Source organism: Equus caballus, chromosome 1 (assembly GCF_041296265.1).
Source record: "Equus caballus isolate H_3958 breed thoroughbred chromosome 1, TB-T2T, whole genome shotgun sequence".
In the NCBI taxonomy this organism is placed as follows: domain Eukaryota; kingdom Metazoa; phylum Chordata; class Mammalia; order Perissodactyla; family Equidae; genus Equus; species Equus caballus.
In genome coordinates, this window is record NC_091684.1 from 145,839,356 (window position 1) to 145,862,913 (window position 23,558).

Below are 23,558 nucleotides of genomic sequence, written 5' to 3' on the forward strand. Positions count from 1 at the left end.
TCTGCTTCAGTGGCCTGGGTTTGGTTCCTGGGCACAGAACCACACCACGCATCTGTTGGTAGCCATGCTGTGGCAGTGGCTCACACAGAACTAGAAGGACCTACAACTAGAATATACAACTATATACTGGGGCTTTGGGAAGGAAAAAAAAAAAAAGAGAGGAAGAATGGCAACAGATGTTAGCTCAGAGTGACTCTTTCCCAGGGGAAAAAAAATTTGTGAGAGATTTTGCCATCCTTTAAGAATTCCATTTCGGAGGCTGGCCCAGTGGTGCAGCGGTTAAGTTTGCACATTCTGCTTCTTGGCAACCTGGGGTTTGCTGGTTCAGATCCCGGGTGTGGACATGGCACCCCTTGGCAAAAGCCATGCTGTGGTAGGCGTCCCACATACAAAGTAGAGGAAGATGGGCATGGATGTTAGCTCAGGGCCAGTCTTCCTCAGCAAAAAGAGGAGGATTGGCAGCAGTTAGCTCAGGGCTAATCTCCCTCAAAAAAAACGGAAAAGAAAAAAACACAGAATTCCATTTCAGGGGCTGGCCCTGTAGCTGAGTGGTTTGTTTTGTGTGCTCTGCTTTGGCAGCCCAGGGTTTTGCTGGTTCAGATCCTGGGTGTGTACATGGCACTGCTCATGAAGCCATGCTGAGGTGGCATCTCACATGCCACAACTAGAAGGATCCACAACTAAAAATATACAACTATGTACCGGGGGACTTTGGGAAGAAAAAGGAAAAATAAAATCTTTTAAAAAAGAAAAAAAAAAAGAATTCCATTCCATTATAAATGGATGCTATTAATGATGGTTTTGGAACTTCTGACTGTATTTTTGAGCTTACTAATGCTGGAGCAAAACTGTAACAATTCATTTCTCAAACTAAGAATTAAATAAGCATACTCTTGACTCACGTTAATGGTAATAAATTGTAAAAAATATACAGAGTAAAAAGAAGTATAGGAATTCCAATTTATTATTAATATTCACACTATTAATCCTGATATTCCTTAATTCAGCCTACTCAAGTAGGACGCCAAGTAGATGAAGAGTATCTAACTAAATGCTATCAAAAAGTTTTAGTTCATGAAATACAAATTTTTTTTAATTGCCATACAAATATGTTTTAGAACAAGATAATGGTGAGGGTTACATAGCACTGTGAATTTATTAAATGCCACTGAATTGTTTACTTTTATTTATTTATTTTTTCCCTGGATTTATTGAGATATAATCAATATATAACATTGTGTAAGTTTAAGGTGTACAACATGTTGATTTGATACACTTAGTTATTGCAAAATAATTACCATAGTAGGGTGAGTTAACACCTCCATCATCTCACATAATTACCATTTCTTTTTCATAGTGAGAACATTTAAGATCTACTCTCTTAGCAACTTTCAAGTATATAATACAATATTATTAACTATAGTCACCTGTTAATGTATAGTCACTCTACAGTAGATCCCCAGAACTTATTCATCTCATAACTGGAAGTTAGTACCCTTTGACCAACATCTCCCCATTTTCTCCACCTCTAGCTCCTGGTAACCATCATTCTATTCTCTGTTTCTATGAGTTTGGCTTTTTTAGATTCCACATATAAATGCAATCAATGATATTTGCCTTTCTCTGTCTGGCTTATTTAACTTAGCATAATTTTCTTAAGGTCTATCCATGATGTCAAAAATGGCAGGACTTCATTTTTCTCATGGCGGAATAATATTCCATTGTATGCATATTCCACGTCTTCTTTATCCGTTCACTTGTAGAGGGACACTTAGGTTGTTTCCATATCGTGGTTATTGTGAATAACGCTGCAACAATCATGGCAGAGCAGATATCTCTTCGAGATCCTGATTTCATTTCCTTTGGTTATATACCAAGAAGTGGGATTGATGAATCATCTGGTAGTGCTATTTTTAATTTTTTGAGGAACCTCCATACTATTTCCTGTAGTGGCTGCACCAATTTACAGTCCCACCAACAGTGCACAAGGGTTCCCTTTTCTCCATATCCTTGCTATCTTGTCTTTCTGATGATAGCCATGCTAACAGTGAGGTGATATCTTACCATGGTTCTGATTTGCGTTTTCCTGATGATTAGTGGTGTTACACATCTCTTCATGTATCTGTTAGCCATTTGGGTGTCTTCTTTGGAAAAATATCTCTTCAGTTCCTCTGCACATTTTTACATTGGATTGTTTGCTTTTCTGCTACTGAGCTGTAAAAAAGTTCCTTATGTATTTTGGACATTAACTCATCAGATATATGATTTGCAAATATTCTTTCATTCCAAAGGTTGCCTTTTCATTGTGTTGTTTCTTTTGCTGTGCAGAAGCTTTTTAGTTTGATGTAGTCCCATTTATTTATTTTTGCTTTTGTTGCTTCTGCTTTTGGTGTCATATCCAAAAAAATCATTTCCAAGACCACCGTCAAGGAGCTTTCCCCTTGTTTTCTTCTAGTTTTACGGTTTCAAGTCTTATTTTTAAGTCTTTAAACCATGGTGTACCAAAGTGAGTTACTGAGAAACCAAATATGAACTTGAAAGAATTTGAGGGAATTCGAGAGTTCTCTTCAGGGATGGGACAGAGTGGTAAAGAGAACATTTTTTGGGCTGGAACTTCACGACTGCGTGGTTTAGGCTGCACACTTTTAGAATGGCTAAGGCCTGGTCTGTGGCATAAATTTGTAAAGAACTCAGAAAAATATGCCTTAGGCTGTGTCTTTCCTTTCTGCTGCTTGAAGGTCTTTACATTCCTGTTCTGATCACTAGTGGCTGTCGCCGGTATAATTACTGCTTCTTGGGACTTTGCTTTCGTTTACTTGGTAGCTGTCGAGCACCACGAGAGGCAAAAAAGAAGAAACAAAAACCTCCGTTCCTTATGGAGTTAAGAAGTGGAAAGCTGCCCCTTAACATCCTTCACTCTCCCCTTTCAGTCCAAGGGACGGTTCTCAAGAGCTGTAAGAACCAGCTGAGACGGTCCTCAGAGATGCGCTCGCGTCCCGGGGCGGGACCAGAGCAAACCCCGCCTCCCAAGCCCAATCCCAGTTCTCCGGCGGCGGACAGGAAGCGGCGGCAGGCCCAGCAGTTCGGGAACTGGACCCCGCGCGCATGCGCGCGCCCTGGGACTCCTGGGGGAGGGGGAGGGGCGGGAGGAAGGGGTGCGGCTCCGCCCTCCGGTTGGGCATTGGCGCGTCACGTGGTGAGGAAGGAGGCGGAGGTCCCAGGCTCGGGGAGGGAGGTAGAGAAGAGGGAAGGAGCGAGGGAAGGAAAGCGGGGAAGGGAGGAAGGAAACGAACGAGGGGGAGGGAGGTCCCTGTTTTGGAGGAGCTGGGAGCGTTGCCGGCCCCCGAAGTGGAGCGAGAGGGAGGTGCTTCGCCGTTTCTCCTGCCGGGGGAGGTCCTGGCTTCCCGTGGAGGCTCCGGACCAAACCCCTTCAGCTTCTCCCTCCGGATCGATGTGCTGCTGTTAACCCGTGAGGAGGCGGCGGCCGCGGAAGATGGTGTTGCTGAGAGTGTTAATTCTTCTCCTCTCCTGGGCGGCGGGGCTGGGAGGTGAGGCACGACCCCGAGCGCCCGGGGCGCGGTGACCACGGCGGACCGCGCGGCGGCAGCGGCGGCCGGGCCGAGCGGAGCCCAGTCGCGCGGTGCTGCGGGCGCGTCAGTCAGCCCGGCCGGCCGGCGGCGCCACTCGGGCGCGCATCGCTCCCCGCTCCCTATTGTCCCCCGCACCCCGACCGCGCTCCGTGGCGGGCCGAGGAGGCTCGAGCCTCGGCGAGGCCTTCCCTGCCCCCCACCGTCCCGGCGGTAGGGGAGGCGGGGGTCGCCTCCAGAGAAGCAGAGCCGGGAGATTCGGGTGGCCGGGCGAGAGCCGGGGAGCCCAGGCCGGTGGCTCCATCCCTCCAGCCTGCTCGCCGGGCGCCGGCGGTTTTCGTAGCCCTGGCGCCGCCGCACCCTCCTCACCCTTCCGCCCGCAGCCCCTGCCTGCCCCGCGGCGGATTCCGGAGTCCGCTCGGCTGCGGAGAAGCGGCGCGCAGGCTCGCGGGGAGTTGTGAGGTGTGCGGCCGGGCGGGTGTATTGTTCTTTGCGGGTCGGGGCGATCCAGACCGCCCCGGATCCGCAGAGGGGCCGCCTGTGGAGGAGTGACTGGGGTGTGCTTGTCTGAGACGAGAGGCTGCCTCTCTCCCCAGTGCCCTGCCTGTGCCTGGTGTTTGCAGAGAGATCCCGGGAGGGTGTGTTTCTGTTCTGTGAAAACATTCTGTTGCCCAGGGGAAAGGGTTTGTGGGGAGGAAGGTAAGCCGCTTCAGGATGTTCTTGGATCTGTAGGCTGGACTGGGTCTCTTAGAGGGACGGTCCCTGGTGACCCAACTTGAAGAGTTTTCTTAAACTCTCCGGTGGAGTAGACATACAGTGTATTTAGTGGATTGTCAAAACGGTGGCAACCCCCGCACCCCGCAAGTTGGAGTTAAATTACTAAAAGCATATAATTTCTTGATTACTCGGGTTTTGTAGACGATTTTTATTTGCCGTGTGTCCTAGGACCAGCTGCATCATTTTGTTGTGTAAGTACTTTATTTTAGGTAAACTTTTTGAGTTGCTCCAAAGTATGCTTCAAGCCTCAAAGTATGTTTAAAAGCATTAGATTGAAACTTTTTCCGGAATGTTTTGGATGAGTACAACCTAATTTCATAATTCAGAAAGTATCTGAATATCTCATGTAGTGTATGTATTGGGTCGTTCTTTTTTGTGTCACTTTGACTTAGACTGCAGAGCCAAGCATATTTTTGTCCTGTGTTCTGCTTAGTCCGAGGATCATACTTCGTAGTTAGACTTCTGTTGTAGTTTCTAGTGTTCAATTTGTTACATATACATTTTAGATTAAGAGCTTCTGTTAGTTGTTTAGTTTTAAGAAGTATCATGTGCTAGAGACCCTTTTTAAGGATAGTTTCATTGAACATTTGTATTTACGTTCTAAATGTGGCTTCCAACAAACCACTTTTCTGTTTTGTTTTCACTTTTTGTGATTATAGTCGGGAGTTAGACACTGATTCCTATGAGGTTGTAAAAAGTAAGACAAACACATGAGGCTCTTCAAACTACTGATGAGTAGCAGTATGTAAAATGTACTTTGTTTTTACAGAATGAAACGGTGGGAATAGAAACTGGTGTAGTGTGATGGTTGAAGAAAAAGTAAATTAACGGCATGATCTTTGTGGGTTAAGACCCTTGTTACACAAAAATTTTCCACATTCAAAACTTGAGTCATAAAGTATCATTTTGTATTAAACATTGGTTAAAAGCCTACTTACTTTTTTGATGTTTGTTTTAAGCAGAACTTTTTCAAAAAGACACTAAGAAATCTTTCATTTTAAAATTAGCATCAAGATTGTAGCTTTTGGGTACATGGAGATATTTGTAATTTTATTATAATACGTATTTTCATCTGCTAATCTGAGTTATTTATGGTCAAGTTTGTAAGAAGTTTATATGATAATATGTAGAATACAGTACATTCAAATTGAAAATATTTGTTTTAGCATATGAGAGAATGAATATGTGTAGATCAGAAGAAGTTGAGTGGAAATATGGGTTGAACTTTAAAGTATAAATCATTCTTAGGTGCTTAATAAACCTTTTTAGTTGCTTCCTCCTTTCTGATTTGTCATTCACGGTTTTGCATTAATCTTTTCTTGCTCTTAATATGATGGGTGGGAAGCTGGAAGAGAGAAAGTGTTTAGAATCATAAAACTTAAACTTTCCTAATGCTGTCCATTTCTAGCACCTGTCCCAGCCTATGTTGTATTTGTAGGACGATACCATAGAATTTCTACAGTTCAGTAAGTGTCTGTATAGACGTGTACTCAAACATATACATAAAAGTGCTTTTCTTTGTTATTTGTACCACATTAGAAATTTATTGGAACTATTCTGTTTAAATGTAGCCCAAATGATTTTTATGTATGTGTGAATACTACTTTTTAATACAATTATGTTAGAGAGTTGATATCTTTTCTTCCTTTTTTTTTTTTTTAAATTCATGTGTTTGAGAGATCAAAAGGTATTTTAGCTGTAGCAGTAAATACAATCCCATAATGTTTTGGTTTGATGAAGTCACACATCAAATGAACTTTGGAGGATAACATGTTTTTTATACTTAAAATTCTGATGTAAATGCTTTGCTTTGTACCAGGCATTCTGTAGAAATAAGTCTTCTGGAAGTTTGGCTGAAAGTCTTAAAAGTATCAAAGTTTAAGCTCCAACTATTGCTCTCACTTTTACCAGCAAGTAAGGGTCTGTGAATTAATAAAAGAGGCAGACGTTTTGTCTGTGTCTTTAAGGAGCTCTGACTCTTCATCTTTTTAACTTGAGATTGATAATCCAGTTAGCTGTATCATCTTAAGAAGGCCCATTTCAAGCCATGCCCTACATTAAGAGTTGCTTCTCTGTGTATGTACAGGACATCTCTGAGGAGCAGAGGCTGAGGGAAATGGGCATGGCAGGCCCCTCTCTGTTTTCTCATGTCCTTTTTATAACTTGTTTAAGATCAAGAGTGTTTATTGTCTATCTTTTAAATTTTCCTGAGGACTTTCAGGGTTGAGTAGGGAGAGTAAAGGGCATTTCTGTGATGTCTGTTGTGTAGCTGATGGAGTTTCACTTTTCAACATTTATGAGAGTGAGATGATATTTTACAGTTGAAGAAACAGGCTTGAGGAAATAATTTTTGTAGCATCATCCACCTGCTAAGTGATGAATTAGACATTCAAACCCAAGCCAGTTTACTCAAAACTGAGCTTTTTACCTATTGCCCCTTCATACCTTTTTGAATATTTTTTTCTTCTTCCCAAAGCCCCCCAGTACATAGTTGTATATTCTAGTTTTAGGTCCTGGTTCTGCTTTGTGGGATGCCGTCTCAGCATGGTTTGATGAGCAGTGCCATGTCTGCCCCCAGGATCCGAACCGGGGAAACCCTGGGCCGCCAAAGTGGAGCGTGTGAACCTAACCACTCGGCCACGAGGCCTGCCCCCTTCATAACTTTATGAAAGCAGTTTTCACACATTGGCTCAAAGGTGGCCTCTGGACTGAACCACCTTAGAGATAGGTTTTGTTTGATTTGCAGTGTCTTTAAGTTTCAACTAGGGATCAACATTGAAAAATTGGGAAATTTCTCATTGAAATTCATGGATCTGGAGTATTGGGGGAAGATTTGGAAATCCAGGCGCTCCCGGGCTGCATTCCCATTGTCTGGGGCAGAATGGTAGCGCAGGAGTTGCCCTCTTTAGACTGGGCCTGTGCTTCCCAATCAGTGCAGTTCCCGTCACTCCTGCTGATGATAGCACTTGGCCTGCTTTGCTCATTTTTGTTACTTGCCTGGGTCCTGGAGGTGTGTTATTCGCATCTCTGCCTCCGCTTCATCTTGCATAGAGGACTCTAACCTTTTAAAAATGTTTTTTTGCCTGTGACCTCTTATCCCACTTTTTTTTTTTTTTAAAGATTTTATTTTTTCCTTTTTCTCCCCAAAGCCCCTCCGGTACATAGTTGTATATTCTTCGTTGTGGGTCCCTCTAGTTGTGGTATGTGGGACACTGCCTCAGTGTGGTTTGATGAGCTGTGCCATGTCCGCGCCCAGGATTCGAACCAACGAAACACTGGGCCGCCTGCAGCGGAGCGTGCGAACTTAACCACTCGACCACGGGGCCAGCCCCTCTTATCCCACTTTTAATATATTTTTTTGTAATTCTTTATTTTTTCAGTAGTCTTGAAAATTTGTTAATAAAAACTGTGGTATACACAATACTTTTTATCTATCATTAGGTTATTAGGTATTTTTTAAAATCCCTGTTTTCATGATAGTAACAATTTGAAGGTCTTAAAGAATTATGGTTATAATTTTTCCAAATCTCTTTATCTCAATGAGCAAATAGGAAACCATTTCTTTTTCTACTGGGATGAGACTCAGAAGAAAATTGGTTGTTGAAGGTCATATAAATAAAAACTGACTTAGGCTTTTTTCCTTTTAAGAATGGGTTATAAACATAAACTCTGCTTTTGAAATTAAGAAAATGAAATGGAACAATAACTTCGACAATAAGCTGCATTTTTCTAACATTATTTGAAGATGACAGGTTCAGATATGAGAAAGTTCCTGTATACCAAATCTGTGGGACCAGACTTTAACAATTGTGGTCATTTTTGATGGAAGTTTTTCTAAGATGTGTCACATATTTACTTTGTCCTTAAAATGGGCTGAATTTAATCTTTTCTTAAATGATTGAGGTTTAGTATGAGAACAACTGTTATTGTTCTGGACTCTTTTGTAGTTTCTGTTTCTATTTTTCCAGAAACAGTTGAAATGGATGTTCTAAATTTGTTCTAGGTGATTGTAATTTTTATTCTTGTATCTAGTTTTAATAACATTTCCAGCTTTTTAGTTATATTTCCTGGCTTTCTTGCAAACCGTGAGGATATCACCTTCTAATTAGTTGTTTCTAATATATTTTCTATAGGGAAGCTAATCGTATTTGGCATACTTGTATGTAAAGTGGAATAAATAAGTTCTGAGTCTTCTGTGGAATAAAGTATGTGAGCTTTAGATAAGGTTTTTTTTTGTTTTTTTTTTAGTGTATATGTTTGACTTGGTAGAGTTTAGTGTTGAGGATGCCTTGTTCTTACTTCCTGAACAATTGGGATGATTATGTGCTACTGTTTTGCTAGTTAAAGTGAGGCAAAGTGGAGCGGAGAGAAGAAACTGATGAATAACCAGGAAGACACAGCAAATAAAATGCACACTCATTTGATTGCAGATAGATCATTTCGTAGATCTGAATCATGTACTCTGGTTCCAACTAATACACTAGATTGTTGATATTAAACATACCGTATAAGGTACACTTGTAACATTCTCTACAGGAATGTAAACTATAAGTTAAGAAAAAGTATTTTCTGTATTTAAAGGAAATGTTAGGTAAAAGGTAGATGACTGAGGCTCCTGATACTGTGTTTTACTGTTAGTCTGCAGTAAGTATCTGTTGTGTGTTACAGTTGTGGTGACTTTGTGATTTCTGTACAGTTAAATTACTTGTCTGTCTTTGAATTCTATCACATTCTAATGGTTAGAAAATTTTTGCCTAAGCTGGAAGTATATTTTTGGGATGGTCTGACTTAAAATGTAGTCTGTGTGGAGTACCAAAAATGGAGTTTGTGTGTGTGGAAAGGCTTGAGGCAGGGCAAGGGCATCATTGGACATAGCTGTTAATGTGAAGTTTCGGTGAGAGGCCCATGTGGTGACATTGGGAAGACGAATTGTAGAGGTGAAAGGCTGTGGACAGAGAAACACACAGTGGTTTCTAATCTGAGCCCCAAGTCACAGGGCAGACACTCCAAATTGTAGGAATTGATGTGTATTTGGTCTGTTTTCACATGGGCAACTCTCTGTGACTTGCTTGGGTAAAGAGCTCCAGGGTTTTGTTTTTTTTTAAGGAGGAATTGATTTATTTAATGATCGTTAGTGGTTCTTCCAGGTAACTCTAAAAAGTCCGCTCGTTCTGAATAAAAATCCAGCAGTGGTAATTCTAACTAGTTTAGCTGTCAATTTTTGTACTCGGAAAAGGAAGTGGTGTTAAAGATAAGTGGAAAAACTGTGATAATCCTAGAAGTTAGATTCCTATGAGGGCGGTAACATGGTTTTCCGGCAGTTTGAAGGCTTTGCCTTAGTACTGGTAGGGACAGTCTTGTCCTAGCTGGGTTGCAGGAAACCGCAGTACTGAGAACAGTTCTTAGGGAATGTAGACTCCCTTTGATATTTGGGTGAGTTCATTCGGAAGCTACTACAGTTCCAGCTAAACCACGTAAGAATGTGTACAGTGAGAACATTGCTGTTTAGTCACCGGCGTTTATTGTATGTCTGTGGCTAGTAGGAATCATGAAGCCACAGTCTTGAGTGAAAAGAGAAGTAAACAGTGAGTTTGTCAGCATAGACGGAAATGCCGAGATATAAAAATATAGTTCCAATTATGTATTATAGTTGGGGTTGAAATAAGGATTTGTTAAGCTGGGGGGACGTCAACCAGTTGGGGAAAAGCTTTCTGAGATAGAAGGGAGTGGCATATAGTCTAGTAAAATGCTTGTAGGCTTACTTACCTTACTTGGAATGGAGAATCCATGGTGGGAAATAAGGAGAAATTCTAACTGGGCCTTAATGACCAGGATTCTAATTATTCATATTCTAGGCCATGATAACTCTGAGGTAGAGTATTATGGATTATTGGCTGGGGTCCATTGTGAGGAGTTGGGATATGTTACAATAAGGGCTAAATTAGTTGCTTGATGAATTTGGTAATTAAGTCCTGGATTAGGGTAGTGACTGTAGAAATAAATAAGGATAGAACAAGAAATCACATGGAAGAAAAACTGGTAAAACTCAGTTTTATGTAAAACTTGTTTACTGTGAAGCTAACAAAGTTTATTGAGGGCTCACTCTGTTGAATTTAGTTCCTAGAGGCTGTTGCCTTGGAGAGAGTATGGTTTTTTAAAACGTTGAGGACCTCAGTCTTTGAAGTTGAAAATGTCTAAGATTTTGTGTCTAGAGAAGGTTATAGGTTGGAATGTATGTTAGAGTCTGGAATTTTATCCTACTTGCAAGCTAATCCTTTTGTTGGAAATTGGTTAAAACTTGGCACAGTCCTTCAGTAATCTGTGGCTAGCCATTTGGGAAGCACTGTTCCAGAGAGTTGGGAGATAGAAGTCTGGTGAGTTTGGAGTAGGGGGAGAAATTAGATTTAAAGATGCATTAACAAGTACTTTTACTTTACAAATATATATTTTCTCTCCTTAAGTTGGAATTAGGCTCTTCAGTTCTAGAATATGCTTGATACTCTTGATTATATGTGAACTGTGAACTACTTCTTTCAGAGGCAAATTGGGGAAAAGAATGTGATCTTTGCATTTGAGGCAAATGTACATATATACGAGTTGTGGAGCAGAATTTTCTTTCCAGTTATCTTTGCTTGCATTGATGATGGCAAGGGACATACATATGCACGTATTTGAACTTTGAACTTTGGATTTATTTTTCAAAAGAATACAGATAGAATTCTACACTTATGAATTGAGTAGGATATTAATTTGCCACCTCTTTTCCTTGGAATTAAATGGGATAAGTTTGTAAAAATGCTGAAGAAACCGTAACATGCTACACAAATATTATTAAAATTATGTTGGTTCCAGGCCTCCTTTCATTTAGAATCTATTAGTTACAAAATATAGATGGATAAAATATATTTTTATTTTTTATTTTTTTAATTTTTTTTAAGGATTTTATTTTTTTCCTTTTTTTCCCCAAAGCCCCCCGGTACATAGTTGTATATTCTTTGTTGTGGGTCCTTCTAGTTGTGGCATGTGGGACGCTGCCTCAGTGTGGTTTGATGAGCAGTACCATGTCTGCACCCAGGATTCGAACCAACGAAACACTGGGTCGCCTGCAGTGGAGCACGCGAACTCAACCACTCGGCCATGGGGCCAGCCCCTAAAATGTATTTTTAGAAGTTGAATACTAGCACGTCATTACTAACCATTAGAAGATAGAATTTAAGAAAATCCACAATTCCTTCTCCAATTTTATCACTTTTTAATATTAACAATTTAATCTTTTAAAATGCCTATTATTATGAATTTACATCATAGTATTTATGCAGTTTTGTATCCTTTAAAAAATTAACGTGCAGTTAAAATATATATGCAAAGCAAACACTAAAATATTTATAAGTAGTCTAAAGACAGTTTTAGTTGTCAGAACTGAAGGGATGCTACTGGCATCTAGTGGGTAGAGGCCAGAGATGCTGCTAAACATCTTACAATGCACAGGACAGCCCCCACAACAAAGGACTACCTGGCTAAAATGTCTGTAGTGCTGAGGTTGAGAAACCCTGCTGTGGAGAAAATTTGAGTCGTCTTACTTTATTTTTGTTGTTATTGTTATTCTGATAGCTTGCTGTCTTAATTGATTACTCAAGTTACGTAACCTTTTGTATTCCTATCCTTTTCAAGCCTTTTTCTCCTTCTGCTCTACGAACTGCAGTTCTGAAAAATTTATCATTTATCTTCCAGTGTTTCCTATGCTTTTCATCTTCCAGTTTGCGGTTGGGAAGAAAATCTCATTCTGTTAATTTATAACAGTGATTAAATGACTTATAGCCCATGAGGATTATTCACAAACCAAACCAAACCACTTGCTTGTTAACCCAGAATAGCCATGGATTAATAGGATTTTAGTTTCTTTGGGGAAAGGTATTTTGAGGGACTCAACCAGCAACTTATCCACAAATCTATCTTCAGAATTAGTTCTACTCAGTTTCAACTTTTCACAGTTTATTTTCTTCAGAATTTTAACTCAGAAGTCCTCAAAACCCCTCATGTCTTTTTTATAACTCCATCCTCTCCTCCCCTTATTATCATCTTTAACACTTTTGGCAGAATTGTTTTATTTGCATGTCCAGCTTTCCTGGAAGGAGTGAGGCAGATGGGTTGGGGTATAGGGAGAAGGGGAAGGTAATGAGAGTAGGTTTAGGGTGAAATGCAGGGTGTGTGTGGATATAGATCAATAGTAGGTTGTGGCTGGAGCCATTGTGTGTGTGTGTGTGTGTGTGTGTGTGTGTGTGTGTGTTATTTATGTAGGTCGAAAGTCACGGTCCCTTATGTGGGTTACTGTCTGCGCTTACTTGAAAAGGCATAAAGGCATTTCAGATCACGTCAAAATCTGAAATATGTACATGTTTCCACTTTTGGACTTTTATGTTGTATTTCCTAAGTTAGTAGTAGAAATTTAATATATTTACTAGGTTTATTCATTGATGTTTTGTGCCCTTTGTGATTGATTTAGTTTATAATTTAAAAAAGAGCTACTTACGTTCACCTCTGAGCCAACTAGCTTTATTATTTTTAATATATTAGAGACCTGCTTATCTAAAAAAGTAGGTGTATTGAAATGTGCTTATAATTCTAAACATACCCTCTTATCCTGAACTTTCACTTGTAACTGTTAGGTTTAGATGTTTGCTTGTGGAAGATGACTTTTTCACTGGTTTCTTCACTGGTTTCTAGTCAAGAAATGGATACTATGGCTTAAGTTTGAGGTCACATTGTAGAAGTAGCTTTTCCAAGACTGTTGTAAAGACACTTAAGTATATTGCTGAAATATAGGACGTGATGGTTCCTGGAAGCCTACCTTTATCGTACAAGAGAGCCGTTTTGTTAATGTATTTAGTGCTTCAAGATCAGTGTGACTACATATCAAACATAAGAAGCACTGGTCAACGCAGTATGGGGCTAAGACTCAGTTGGTGACTCAAGTTCCTTAGGAAGGAAATATACTTTTATGTTGGGGGAAAGTGCTCTTGGTACCTAATTTAAAAATTATAGAAGTGAAAAGTCTGTTGAAAACAACTTGATTACAAGTAATTTCTCTGAGGAATGGAAATCCGCCAGCCTTAGCTTATTCTTACACATCCTCTCATTTATTGTAATTAAGTTTTTCTGTAAATAGGAAGATCTGTAATGTCAAAACATTTTTGCAAGTTTTCCTCCCCCATTCTTGAGATTGTGGAATCAACTTTCTTTGCTATAGATAGGAAAAAAATTAACTTTATTTGCTATATGATATTGCTATCCCACATAAAGATGATGATATTGATCCCCATCCGTAAGACATACTCTGATTGTTTTTTCCCCGTGATATTAATGAAATTTTCATTCTATTCTTTTGTCCTATTCTTATCTTTAATTTAGATTGGAACAGAAAATTGCAGGTTTTGGATTCAGGAGCTGGGAAGGAAGCTTGGAAGCTTTTGTTTGCAGGCATTCCTGGAAAGTAAGATTGCTACCTACCCATGGAATTTGGAAAATCATTATAATGGCTAGCGATTATGGGATACTTATTATATGCCGGCCACTGTTCTTAAGGCATTTTCTGTATTAACTCGATCTTCACAATGTTTCTATTAGATAGGTTCTGTTATTCTCATGTTACAAGTCGGGGACAGGCTCAGGGAGGGTAATTTATTCAGAGTCAGAAAAGTCATATAGCTATTCATTGGGGAAGGCAGGATTTGAGTACTGTCAGTCTGGCTTCAGAATTCATGCTCTTAAACACGATGCTGCCTCTGAGAAACGTATTTCATGCTTTAAAAAGTATTGTATAGTGCGATTGTTAGATTCTGCCTTTGAATGAAGATTGGATCGTTTTACCATCAGAGCATAATTTAGGCTCTTTGGACTTATATAGTATTTGAGTCATTTGACTTTTGGTCAATCAAGCTCTTTACAAAGTATTTTTTTTTGTTTTTTGATATTAGAAAATGTTTACAGTTAAGGGGGCGTAAGTACCTTATAGGACATTTTATGCACAATTTTGTCACAAACTTCAGTTTTGTCATAGATAAATTTGTATATGTATTCATTTTTTTAAAGGCTTGAGGACAGATACTAAATCTCTGGATGGTGACATATAGGTTATGTGTTTCTGCAGTAATCCCTTTTGTAATCTGGAAAAAAGTTTTTCTTTTAAGGCAGATTATGGTTAGTAAATACCACTATCCTGGTGACTTTGAAAAGAGTTACAGGAAATAAAAATACTGTTCTCAAATTATAAAAAGGGAGAGACCTCCTAAGCTCTCCAGTGGCAAGGATACCAAGTCATGTTTTTTTCTACTTCTTAGAACCTGCTGGCCATTTTCTACCACTCTTGCATGTAGGTGATCTTTTGGTATTACTTTGCCTTTTCCCCATTTTTAAAAAAAATTTTTTGAAAATTAGTTATCTGTTTTCTCCATCTTATGAGTCCAATCCAGTTATTCTCCTACCAGTTTTACACATATGCATTTGCTTGATACACTATGTTTATTTTTTCCTAACTTATCTTTTAAAAACTTTTATACTTTCTGAAAGGTTGGAAGTATATAGAGTCCAGTTAACATTTATATACCTTTCACCTAAATTTATTAATGGTTATCTTTTGCCACATTTCCTTTATCTCTCTAATGCATATTCTTTTTTTTTTCTGAACCGTTTGAAAGTAAGCGGTACCCCTAAATACATCAGTATGCATCTCATAAGATTAAGAACATTGTCTTACAAAGCCAAGAAGATTATTTTCTCTTTTTAAGTGTAGGGATGTTCAAATTTCCCATGGAGCTTATAAATACTAGGCACTATGTAAATTTATTATATGCTTTGTTAAGGCTAGATTTCTGGCAACTACAACTAAGGGCTGGAAAGTAAAGTTCTGTTGGTATGCTTTTATGTGTAGGTAAAATAAAGTAACAGTATAGAAGGGAGGAGACATTGATGGGATAACCACACTGCAGGATGGAGCTACTTTGTGTAGGAACAATGGCACAATAGCATAATGGCCTAGAGGTTATCAGAACATTATGACCTCTTAGGATAAAGATGTTAATCAGGATGAGCCTGGCTCAAGAAGATGATGTTAAAGTAGAGGAGAAAAATCAATAATAGTTCAAATGGAAAGAGATTTGGCACATAGGTAAACTTCAGTTATCTTTAGTGGAAGATGTCATTTTCCACTGATGTCAGATTTCTAACATCCTACTGTACTCTAGATTAAATGTATTTTGTTTTCATTGTTGTCAAGTAACAGATCTCTATCTCCATTGTTAAGGACTTTACATAAGAACATCTTCAGTCAGTATTCTGTTCTTCTTCTTTTTTTTGGTGAGGAAGATTGGCCCTGAGTGAACATCTGTTGCCAGTCTTCTCTTTTTACTTGAGGAAGATTATCCCTGAGCTAACATCTCTGCCAGTGTTCCTCCATTTTGTATGTGGGATGCTACCACAGCGTGGCTTGATGAGTGGTGTGTAGGTCTGTGCCTGGGATCTGAACCTGTGAACCCTGGGCTGTTTAAGTGGAGTGTGCAAACTCAACCACTACACCACCGGGCCAGCCCCTGAATATTCTGTTCTTTGTCAGAAGGGATAAAAGGAGTTTTAGATTGCCATACTTTGAGTCCTTTCTGTTTCCTTCCCTGTCGTTCGTCTTGCTTCCCTGTCGTTCATCATGGGTAATATATCAGCATGATGAAAGAAGCTCCAGGTCTGTATTCAGGGACAACAACAGAAAATTAGTGTTTTTTCACTGTTGTTTTGTTTTTTACTCCTAAATTTGTAGGCTATGTTTTCTTTTGTACAACTCTATTTCATGTAAATAGAGGATTTAAATTAAGGAAGAAAATAGTCTGTTATGGGCCACAAATCACATGTTAATTTAAATGACAACAAACTTTGGAAGAAATAGTTTCTGTGCCTGTACTTGCTTATTAGTTATTTTAAATAACCCCTAATATGGTGATGACCCCCATGTTTGTATCTCTAGGCCAGACCTCTTCCTTGAATTCCACGCTCCTGTATCCCAACTGTATCTCCAGTTAGATGTCTAGTGGGCATCTCAATCTTAACATGTCCAAAACCAAACCTGAATCGCCTCACTCCCAGCCTTTTCTCCTGTAGTTTTTCCTGTCTCAGTGAATGGGAAGTCCATTCTTCAGTTGCTCAGGCCAAAAACTTTGAGTTATACTTTGTTCCTCTCTTCCTTTTACAGCCTACGTAGAGTCCTTCAGCAAATCCTGTCAGCTCCTCTTTCCAAGTTTATGCAGATTTTGACAACTTCCCAGCAGCTCCACTTCTCCTACCTTGATTGATACAAGCCAACATTCATCTCACCTTTATTACTGTAAAACTTTCTAACTGTTCTGCTTGTTGTCTTGTTCTCCCAGTCTCTTCTTAGCATAGCAGTGCGCTCTGTTCAAAAGCTCTTTTCTTTTGTCAAAACCATCCACTGACAATTGCGTACCGTAAAATGGTTAAAATGGTGAGTTTTATGTTATGTGAATTGTACCTCAATAAAAATAGTGATAGCAAAAGAAAGAAATAAACTTAAAAAACCCTTTCAATGCTTTACTATTTTCAGTGAAAGCCAAAGTCCTTATAGTGGCCTATAAGGCCCTTTATGATGTACACGTACCCTTATCCCCCCACTGCCTCTAAAGTTCTTCCCCCTTGTTCGTTTTGTTCCAGCCACACAGAGCTCTTTAAAAAATGCCAAGCTTGCTTCTGTTTCAGGGACTTTGCCTTTGCTGATCCTTTTGCATGGAACACTTTCCCCCCCCCCCGACTGCTATGTTATCTACCTTCTTTCTTTTTTTTCTTTAAATAAAAAATTTTTTAAATACTGGTGAAGTACACATAACAAAGTTTACCATCATGACCATTTTTAATTCTGCAGTTCAGTAGTGTTAAGTACGTTCACATTGTTGTGCTTGGCTCTCTTTCTTTTAAATCTTTGCTCAAATGTTAGTGAGGTCTTCTGATTACCTCAAAAATACTGACCCCTTCCTTGGCACTCTTTATCCGCCTACCCTGTGATAACACTCTTAGAGCCATCTGAAGTTATTTGCTTGTTTTATTGTCTTGTTTTCTTTTTCTAGAATAAAGCTTTACGAGGTTAGTAATTTTGTTTTGTCCACTGCTATATTCGTAACACCTAAAACAATGGCTAACATATAGTAAGTCCCCATTATATATGTGTTGAATGAATAGATGAATAATCGATTACTGAACTAAATAATTGCACTTTTTGTGAATTATGTAGGAATTCCAAGTCCTTAGGAGTATGTGTGGGGAAAAAAAGCCTCTAATGCTTCTAATTAATCTTTTTACTTTAATTGACTTTAAAAGGGACTGAAACTACCATTTTTGTTAGTGTATTGGTTTTGCTCATTGAATATTTGTATATGCCCTGATAATTAAAAAATTAGGTAGATTGAATAAGTTAGAATTTTCTCTATAGAAACTAAGTTGCTTTTTCTCAATTACTGTGTATTCCTATTTTTTTTTAAAAAATCTTATTTTTAAAGCACTTAGCAGTTGTCATTCATTACAAATATTAGACTAAAAGGGGAAATGTAGAGTGTCTTCATGGTTGTCTGATTATACTCAATAAAACTTGTGAACTTTATTATTAAGATGAAACTTTTAAAAACTCATTTTCATTGGGGTAAATTTAGAATCACAGAATGTTAGAGCTAGAAGGAGGTTTTGTAGTCTTGAGTGGGTTGCTTAACTTCTCTGTGCCTCATCTTAAGATTAATTATACTTACCTTATATGTATGGTTTATGAGGGTTAAATGAGATAATATATTCATTAATTAATGAGCCATAATTTACTGATTTCTTACCTGTTATGTCCTGTATACTATTCTAAGCCTTTTATATATATAATTCATTTAATCCATATAATAGTACTATTAGGTACAGGTATTGCTATTTCACCTATTTTACAGTTGGGGAAACTGAGGCACAGAGCGGTAAGTAACTTGTCCAAGGTAATTCAAATAGTGAGTGGTAAAGCTGGGATTCTAACTCTTGATGTTTAGTTCTACTTATGAATGAAGATAATGCTTGCTGAACTGTTGGAACACAAAGTAGGATGTGTTGACCATGTGCTGCTATGGTTATTGAAAAACTTAGTTGCAACAGGAATATGAGAGTTATAACTCTGTCCAGAAAGTCATGCAAAATGGTGATGAAAGCTACATGGCTAATTGCAGAGACAAATATCTGAAATGTCCTTATAGCATCAGTAGATTTTTTTTAAACTTATCTGGTGAATAGAGCTATAATAATTTTATTTTATTTTATTTTTTTTAAAGATTTTATTTTTCCTTTTTCTCTCCAAAGGCCTCCAGTACATAGTTGTGTATTTTTAGTTGTGGGTCCTAGTTGTGGCTTGTGGGACGCTGCCTCAGCATGGCTTGATGAGCAGTGCCATGTCCGTGCCCAGGATCCAAACCAACGAAACCCAGGGCTGCTGAAGCAGAGTGCTTGAACTTAACTGCTTGGCCACGGGGCCGGCCCCAATAATTTTATTTTTAATAAATTGCATTTTGCAAATGCTAGGCCTGTTAGAAATTCTGATACTTTTTGGATGAGTACCATAGGATCACATATTTTCTGATGATTACTTTATGGCTCTCCTGTCAGCAAATATAGGCTGCTTTCTTTATAAGTACAAATAAAAATAGAAATTTCCATGAAACATTAAGTAAATTCATTAATTCTTACAGCAAACGTTTATTGAGCACCTATTTTCTGTCTGACTCTTTCTAGGTACTGAGGGTACCTCACTGAATAAAACAAGGTCCTTGTTTGCCTGGAACTTATATTCTATTGGTGGAGGGGTATATGTCAGTAAAAATAATATGAAGAAAGATAAAGCAGGATATTAGAATGAGAATGACTGAGACATATGCTTTTACATAGTGGGGATCAGAGAAAGTTTCTGAAGAAACGTTGAGTAGATACCTGAATAAAATGTGGCAGCCAGCCCTGCTTTGGGAAAGATGTTCTAGACAGAGGCACAGTAAGGAGACTGATGTGGCTGTAGCACACAGAGTAAGGGGAGAGTGCCAGAAGATAAGGTGAGACAAATATGGGAGTGGAGTGGATCATGTTCTGCCTTGTAAGCCGTGCTTAGGACTATGAGCAGTTTGGAAACCTTTGGAAGGTTTTGAGCAGAGGAGTGACACGATATGACGTTACTTGAACAACGTTATTCTAGCTGTTGAGTGAAAAATAGATTGTAGGGAGCAAGCGTGGAACCAAAGAGGTCAGTTATTTGTCATGGTTTTTGACTCCCTAGAACCTTTTGAACCTTGCTGTGTTTGGCACATTTTCAGCCTTATAAATTCCATTGTCCTAATTCAGATTCTCAGCCTTTCATTTGCAGCCAGGACACAGGCGTGTAAACTAGTCTTCTGCACTGGGCTCCTCTAATCAGGAGCCTCCCTGGAGGCCTGAATTCTGAACTGAGCTGACATGTTTGCTTGCTCAAGTTTTGCCTATAGTATGCATCTTCCAGCCAGTTATGACAGATTTTCCCCTGGTTGTTTTAAGGTTGTGTTTCTGGTACAGAAGTGGCATTGGAGAGGCAGGGGAGTGTTGCTGTTTTTCACGTGATATTTTTGGGGTAATTATGGTGTATACTGCTGGCTTCTGGGGATACCTGGATAGTCTTGAGGATGATAAAAGTGGAGAGAGTTTCCAGTACTATTATCAAGTAATAGAATATTACTTCAAGAAGGAGAATATTGTTTGGGAAATATGGAAATTGAGTAAGATAATAATGCAGAATGCTTTAGTATTTATGGGAAAAATCTATAGGTTTTGGGTCAAGTTTCCTGTAGGATTTGCATGTTGATTTCCAAGGAACACAAAATCTTGGATTCCTCTTTGTGTCTGGTGTTTCTTTGCCTGATTCATGATTTCTCTTGGTTCAGCTTGGTATTATAGAAGCAATGATATTATTAGTACTATGGCATATATATTTATAGATAATGGAACCTGGGAGAGCGTAGCAAGTAACAAGGATCAGGAATAGAGTAGTTGATTAGGAATTGGAGCAGACAAGTTAGGCAGCTTAGAACTGGGGATCAGGAAGATCTGTAACAAGGGGAGACCAGATATAAGGGTGAGTAGGTCAGAAGCCAGGCTCTTTTCAGATAGCGTTGAAGCAGTGGGTGAATATTGAACTGCTTCAGTGAGGTTTGATGTTAGAGCTGCACTCTGTTCTACTTTTCGAGCTTTTGGCTGTTTACTAAAGTATAGGAACAAATCTCAGTTGAGTGGGTCCAGACTCTGCATGTGGGAATAGGCAGTTTTGTGGTATCTGACTGAGCTGAGCAGTGCAAGGGTTGGAGATTGGCATGGGCGCCCGTGGAGTAAACTGTGCCAGTTTCAATCACTGGCTGAGGAAATCAAGGGTGTATACATGTATAATTTTTTGGGCTATAAAAAGTACATTCTTGTTTAGTATTTCATTACATGCTTTTCCACATCTTAGAGGTGGATGTCAGTTTATATTTTGAAAGGTCCTTGCCATCAGCTGTATTTTGATAGTTTTTTTGTTTTCAGTTTTTTGTAATCAAATCAGAAACATGAATAGTGACGTACCTTGTTTATGATGGGGGTAATAGAATTATTGTAGAAAATCATGAAGTCATTGAAACCAAAATTATCTCCTTGGCACTACCTCCTATTTGCTGTGTGCACTTGGGCTTGTTACATCCTTCAGACTTCAGTTTTCTTTAAAATGGGCTAATATGTCTTACTCTGTTGGGTGGATTCAATGAAAAAATGCAGAACACAGTCGGGCCTGGCAGATAGTAAGTGTTGTATAAATTTTAGTTATCATTACATCCAGTTTATAAACCTTGTTTAATTAAGCACTTAAATAAGATGTTTATGTACTCAGGATAATTTTGGTACATAGTAGCTATCAGCACACATTTTAAAAAGTTGGAATACATTTTTTTTGCTGAGGAAGATCAGCCCTGAGCTAACATCTGCTGCCAATCTTCCTCTTTTTGCTTGAGGAAGATTGTTGCTGAGCTAGCATCTGTGCCAGTCTTCCTCTATTTCCTATGTGGGAAGCTGCCACAGCATGGTTTGATGAGCGATGTGTAGGTCTGTGCCTGGCATCCAAACCTGTGAACCCTGGGCTGCCAAAGTGGAGCGTGCCACTACACCACCAGGCTGGCCCCTGGAATACATTTTATAAATAAAATAGGCATATGTAGTTTTGGATTTTTAGTTTTGTATTTAAAGATGTGAAATGTGAAGCTTTTTTTTTTTTTTAAAACACGTCTTTTAGCCAGATTTTCATGTGAATTTCAAAATCCCAGATTTCTAAAATGGGAATGGGAAGAAACAACTGTAGCATAATATTATGAATATATTGTATGATGAAGAACTAAAGATATTCTTATTAAAGTTGGGAACAAAGTAAAAATGCTCTCACTCTCTGTTATTCAGCATGGTTTGGTAGTCCTAGTTAGTGTAGTAAGTTTAAGAAAAAGAATTATAAATAGGTAGATAACTGATTTAAATATGAAAAGCAGAATCAACAAAATGTCAGCAAAAAAAATTAACTAAGGGGCCGGCCCTGTGGCTGAGTGGTTAAGTTCACGCTCTCTACTTTGGTGGCCCAGGGTTTTGCTGGTTCGAATCCTGGGCGTGGACATGGCACCACTCATCAGGCCATGCTGAGGCGGCGTCCCAGATGCCATAACTAGAAGAACCCACAACTAAAAATATACAACTATGTACTGGAGGACTTTGGGGAGAAAAAGGAAAAATAAAATCTTAAAAAAAAAAAATGAAATAATAATATTCTTAGAATTTTGCATGCAGAATCAAGGGGCTCACGGTTCCCCTGCAGAGGCCTATGGATCTCAGGTTAGAACTCCTGTTGTAGAGGAAAAAAGGACAGTTATAACCAGTCAACACTGATGAAATTAAGTGCTTAAGTGACTTCCTACAGGTTTGATACGTATTTTGCAATACTCTGCCTAGTCAGCTCTGTCGTTGTAGTATGAGAGCAGTGATAGAATATGTAAATTAATGAGCTTATAGTTATGTTGCAAAAACAGGTGGCCAGCTGGAATTGGCCTGTGGGTTATAGTTTGCCTATCCCTGTTTTATGTTGTTTGGGAAGTTTTTCTAATCAGTACATTACCTGTGACATCAGGTAAGGTATTACTTGCTTAAATGGTAGCACCTGTGGTAACTAGCGCTCTTAATATACTGTTAAATGCTTAGATTAAAGCAAGCATGTGGAAAAAGAAGGATATAGCTGCTGGTAGAAGTTAGGGAATTTCTGTATGCAGAAAAGTTGCAGAGCTTCTCAAACCTGAATGTGCATACAGATCTCTCTGGAAGTCAAGTAGGTCTGGGTAGAGCCTGAGTCACTTGGAGGACCAGCAGATCTGGGGGGAGCCCAAGCATCTATCTGCATTGCTAACAATTCCCCAGGAGATGCCTATGGAGCTAGTTCCGGAAACACAGTTTGAATAGCAAGGTTCTGTGTGTCAGGAAAGTGCAAAATACTGTACACAGAAAAAGATTCAATTGGATGAGGACCGAAATATCCACAAACGCAAATTTCCAGTCTCAGTGGTAATAGTTAATGAATGAACTTATTGTTTGAACACATGGTGAGAAGTAGGCTCCCAGATTTTCTTTTAGCTCTTTAGCTGAGATGTTGAGTTGGACCTTCAGTACTGCTAAGAAGTTCTTGAAAATAGTCTAGTTGCTAGTTTCTGAACTGATACTTTTCTTGGTGCTTGGTTTCCCCTAATGTTCTTTTGGTACTTGTGATCACTGGTTGTCATTTAATCTTTTATTTGCACCATCTCTTACTACTTAAGTCCTTTTAACAAAAATATAGTTATTTATGAATAATGAGTCATTGCAAGATGTTTAATAGTTCCTTGGAGGTGAGTAGAATGTTGGTTTAATTTACCTTTCTGAAACCAGATAACCTAGAATATTTTGAGTTGTTTTTATTTTTGATTCTTAAGTTTTTTTTTTTAATTTTGAAAAAACTTAGGGAGAAGTAAAAGAAAGGCCAAATACCCCTATACCCACCACTTTGGTTCAAGATTTTTCTTTTAAAAGAAATTTAGCTTTGGGGCCGGCATGATGGCATAGTGGTTAAGTTCG

At 38.9% G+C, this 23,558-nt stretch overlaps 1 protein-coding gene across 4 annotated transcripts in view; it reads left to right on the forward strand.

Annotated features, from left to right (window-relative positions):
- The first annotated feature begins 3,040 nt into the window (after window positions 1–3,040).
- The window catches only part of ADAM10 (ADAM metallopeptidase domain 10), a 115,683-nt gene continuing 95,165 nt past the window's right edge, over window positions 3,041–23,558 (forward strand). Inside the window, exons 1-2 of one of the 4 annotated variants that reach the window (XM_070235892.1) lie at window positions 3,199–3,548; window positions 13,773–13,854. Coding sequence is in view for 1 of the 4 variants with exons in the window: in XM_023616648.2 (XP_023472416.1) it covers window positions 3,494–3,548 (55 nt within the window). In the remaining 3 variants the exon portion in view is untranslated. The other 3 variants (XM_023616656.2, XM_023616648.2, XM_070235901.1) reach the window with 3 other exon arrangements.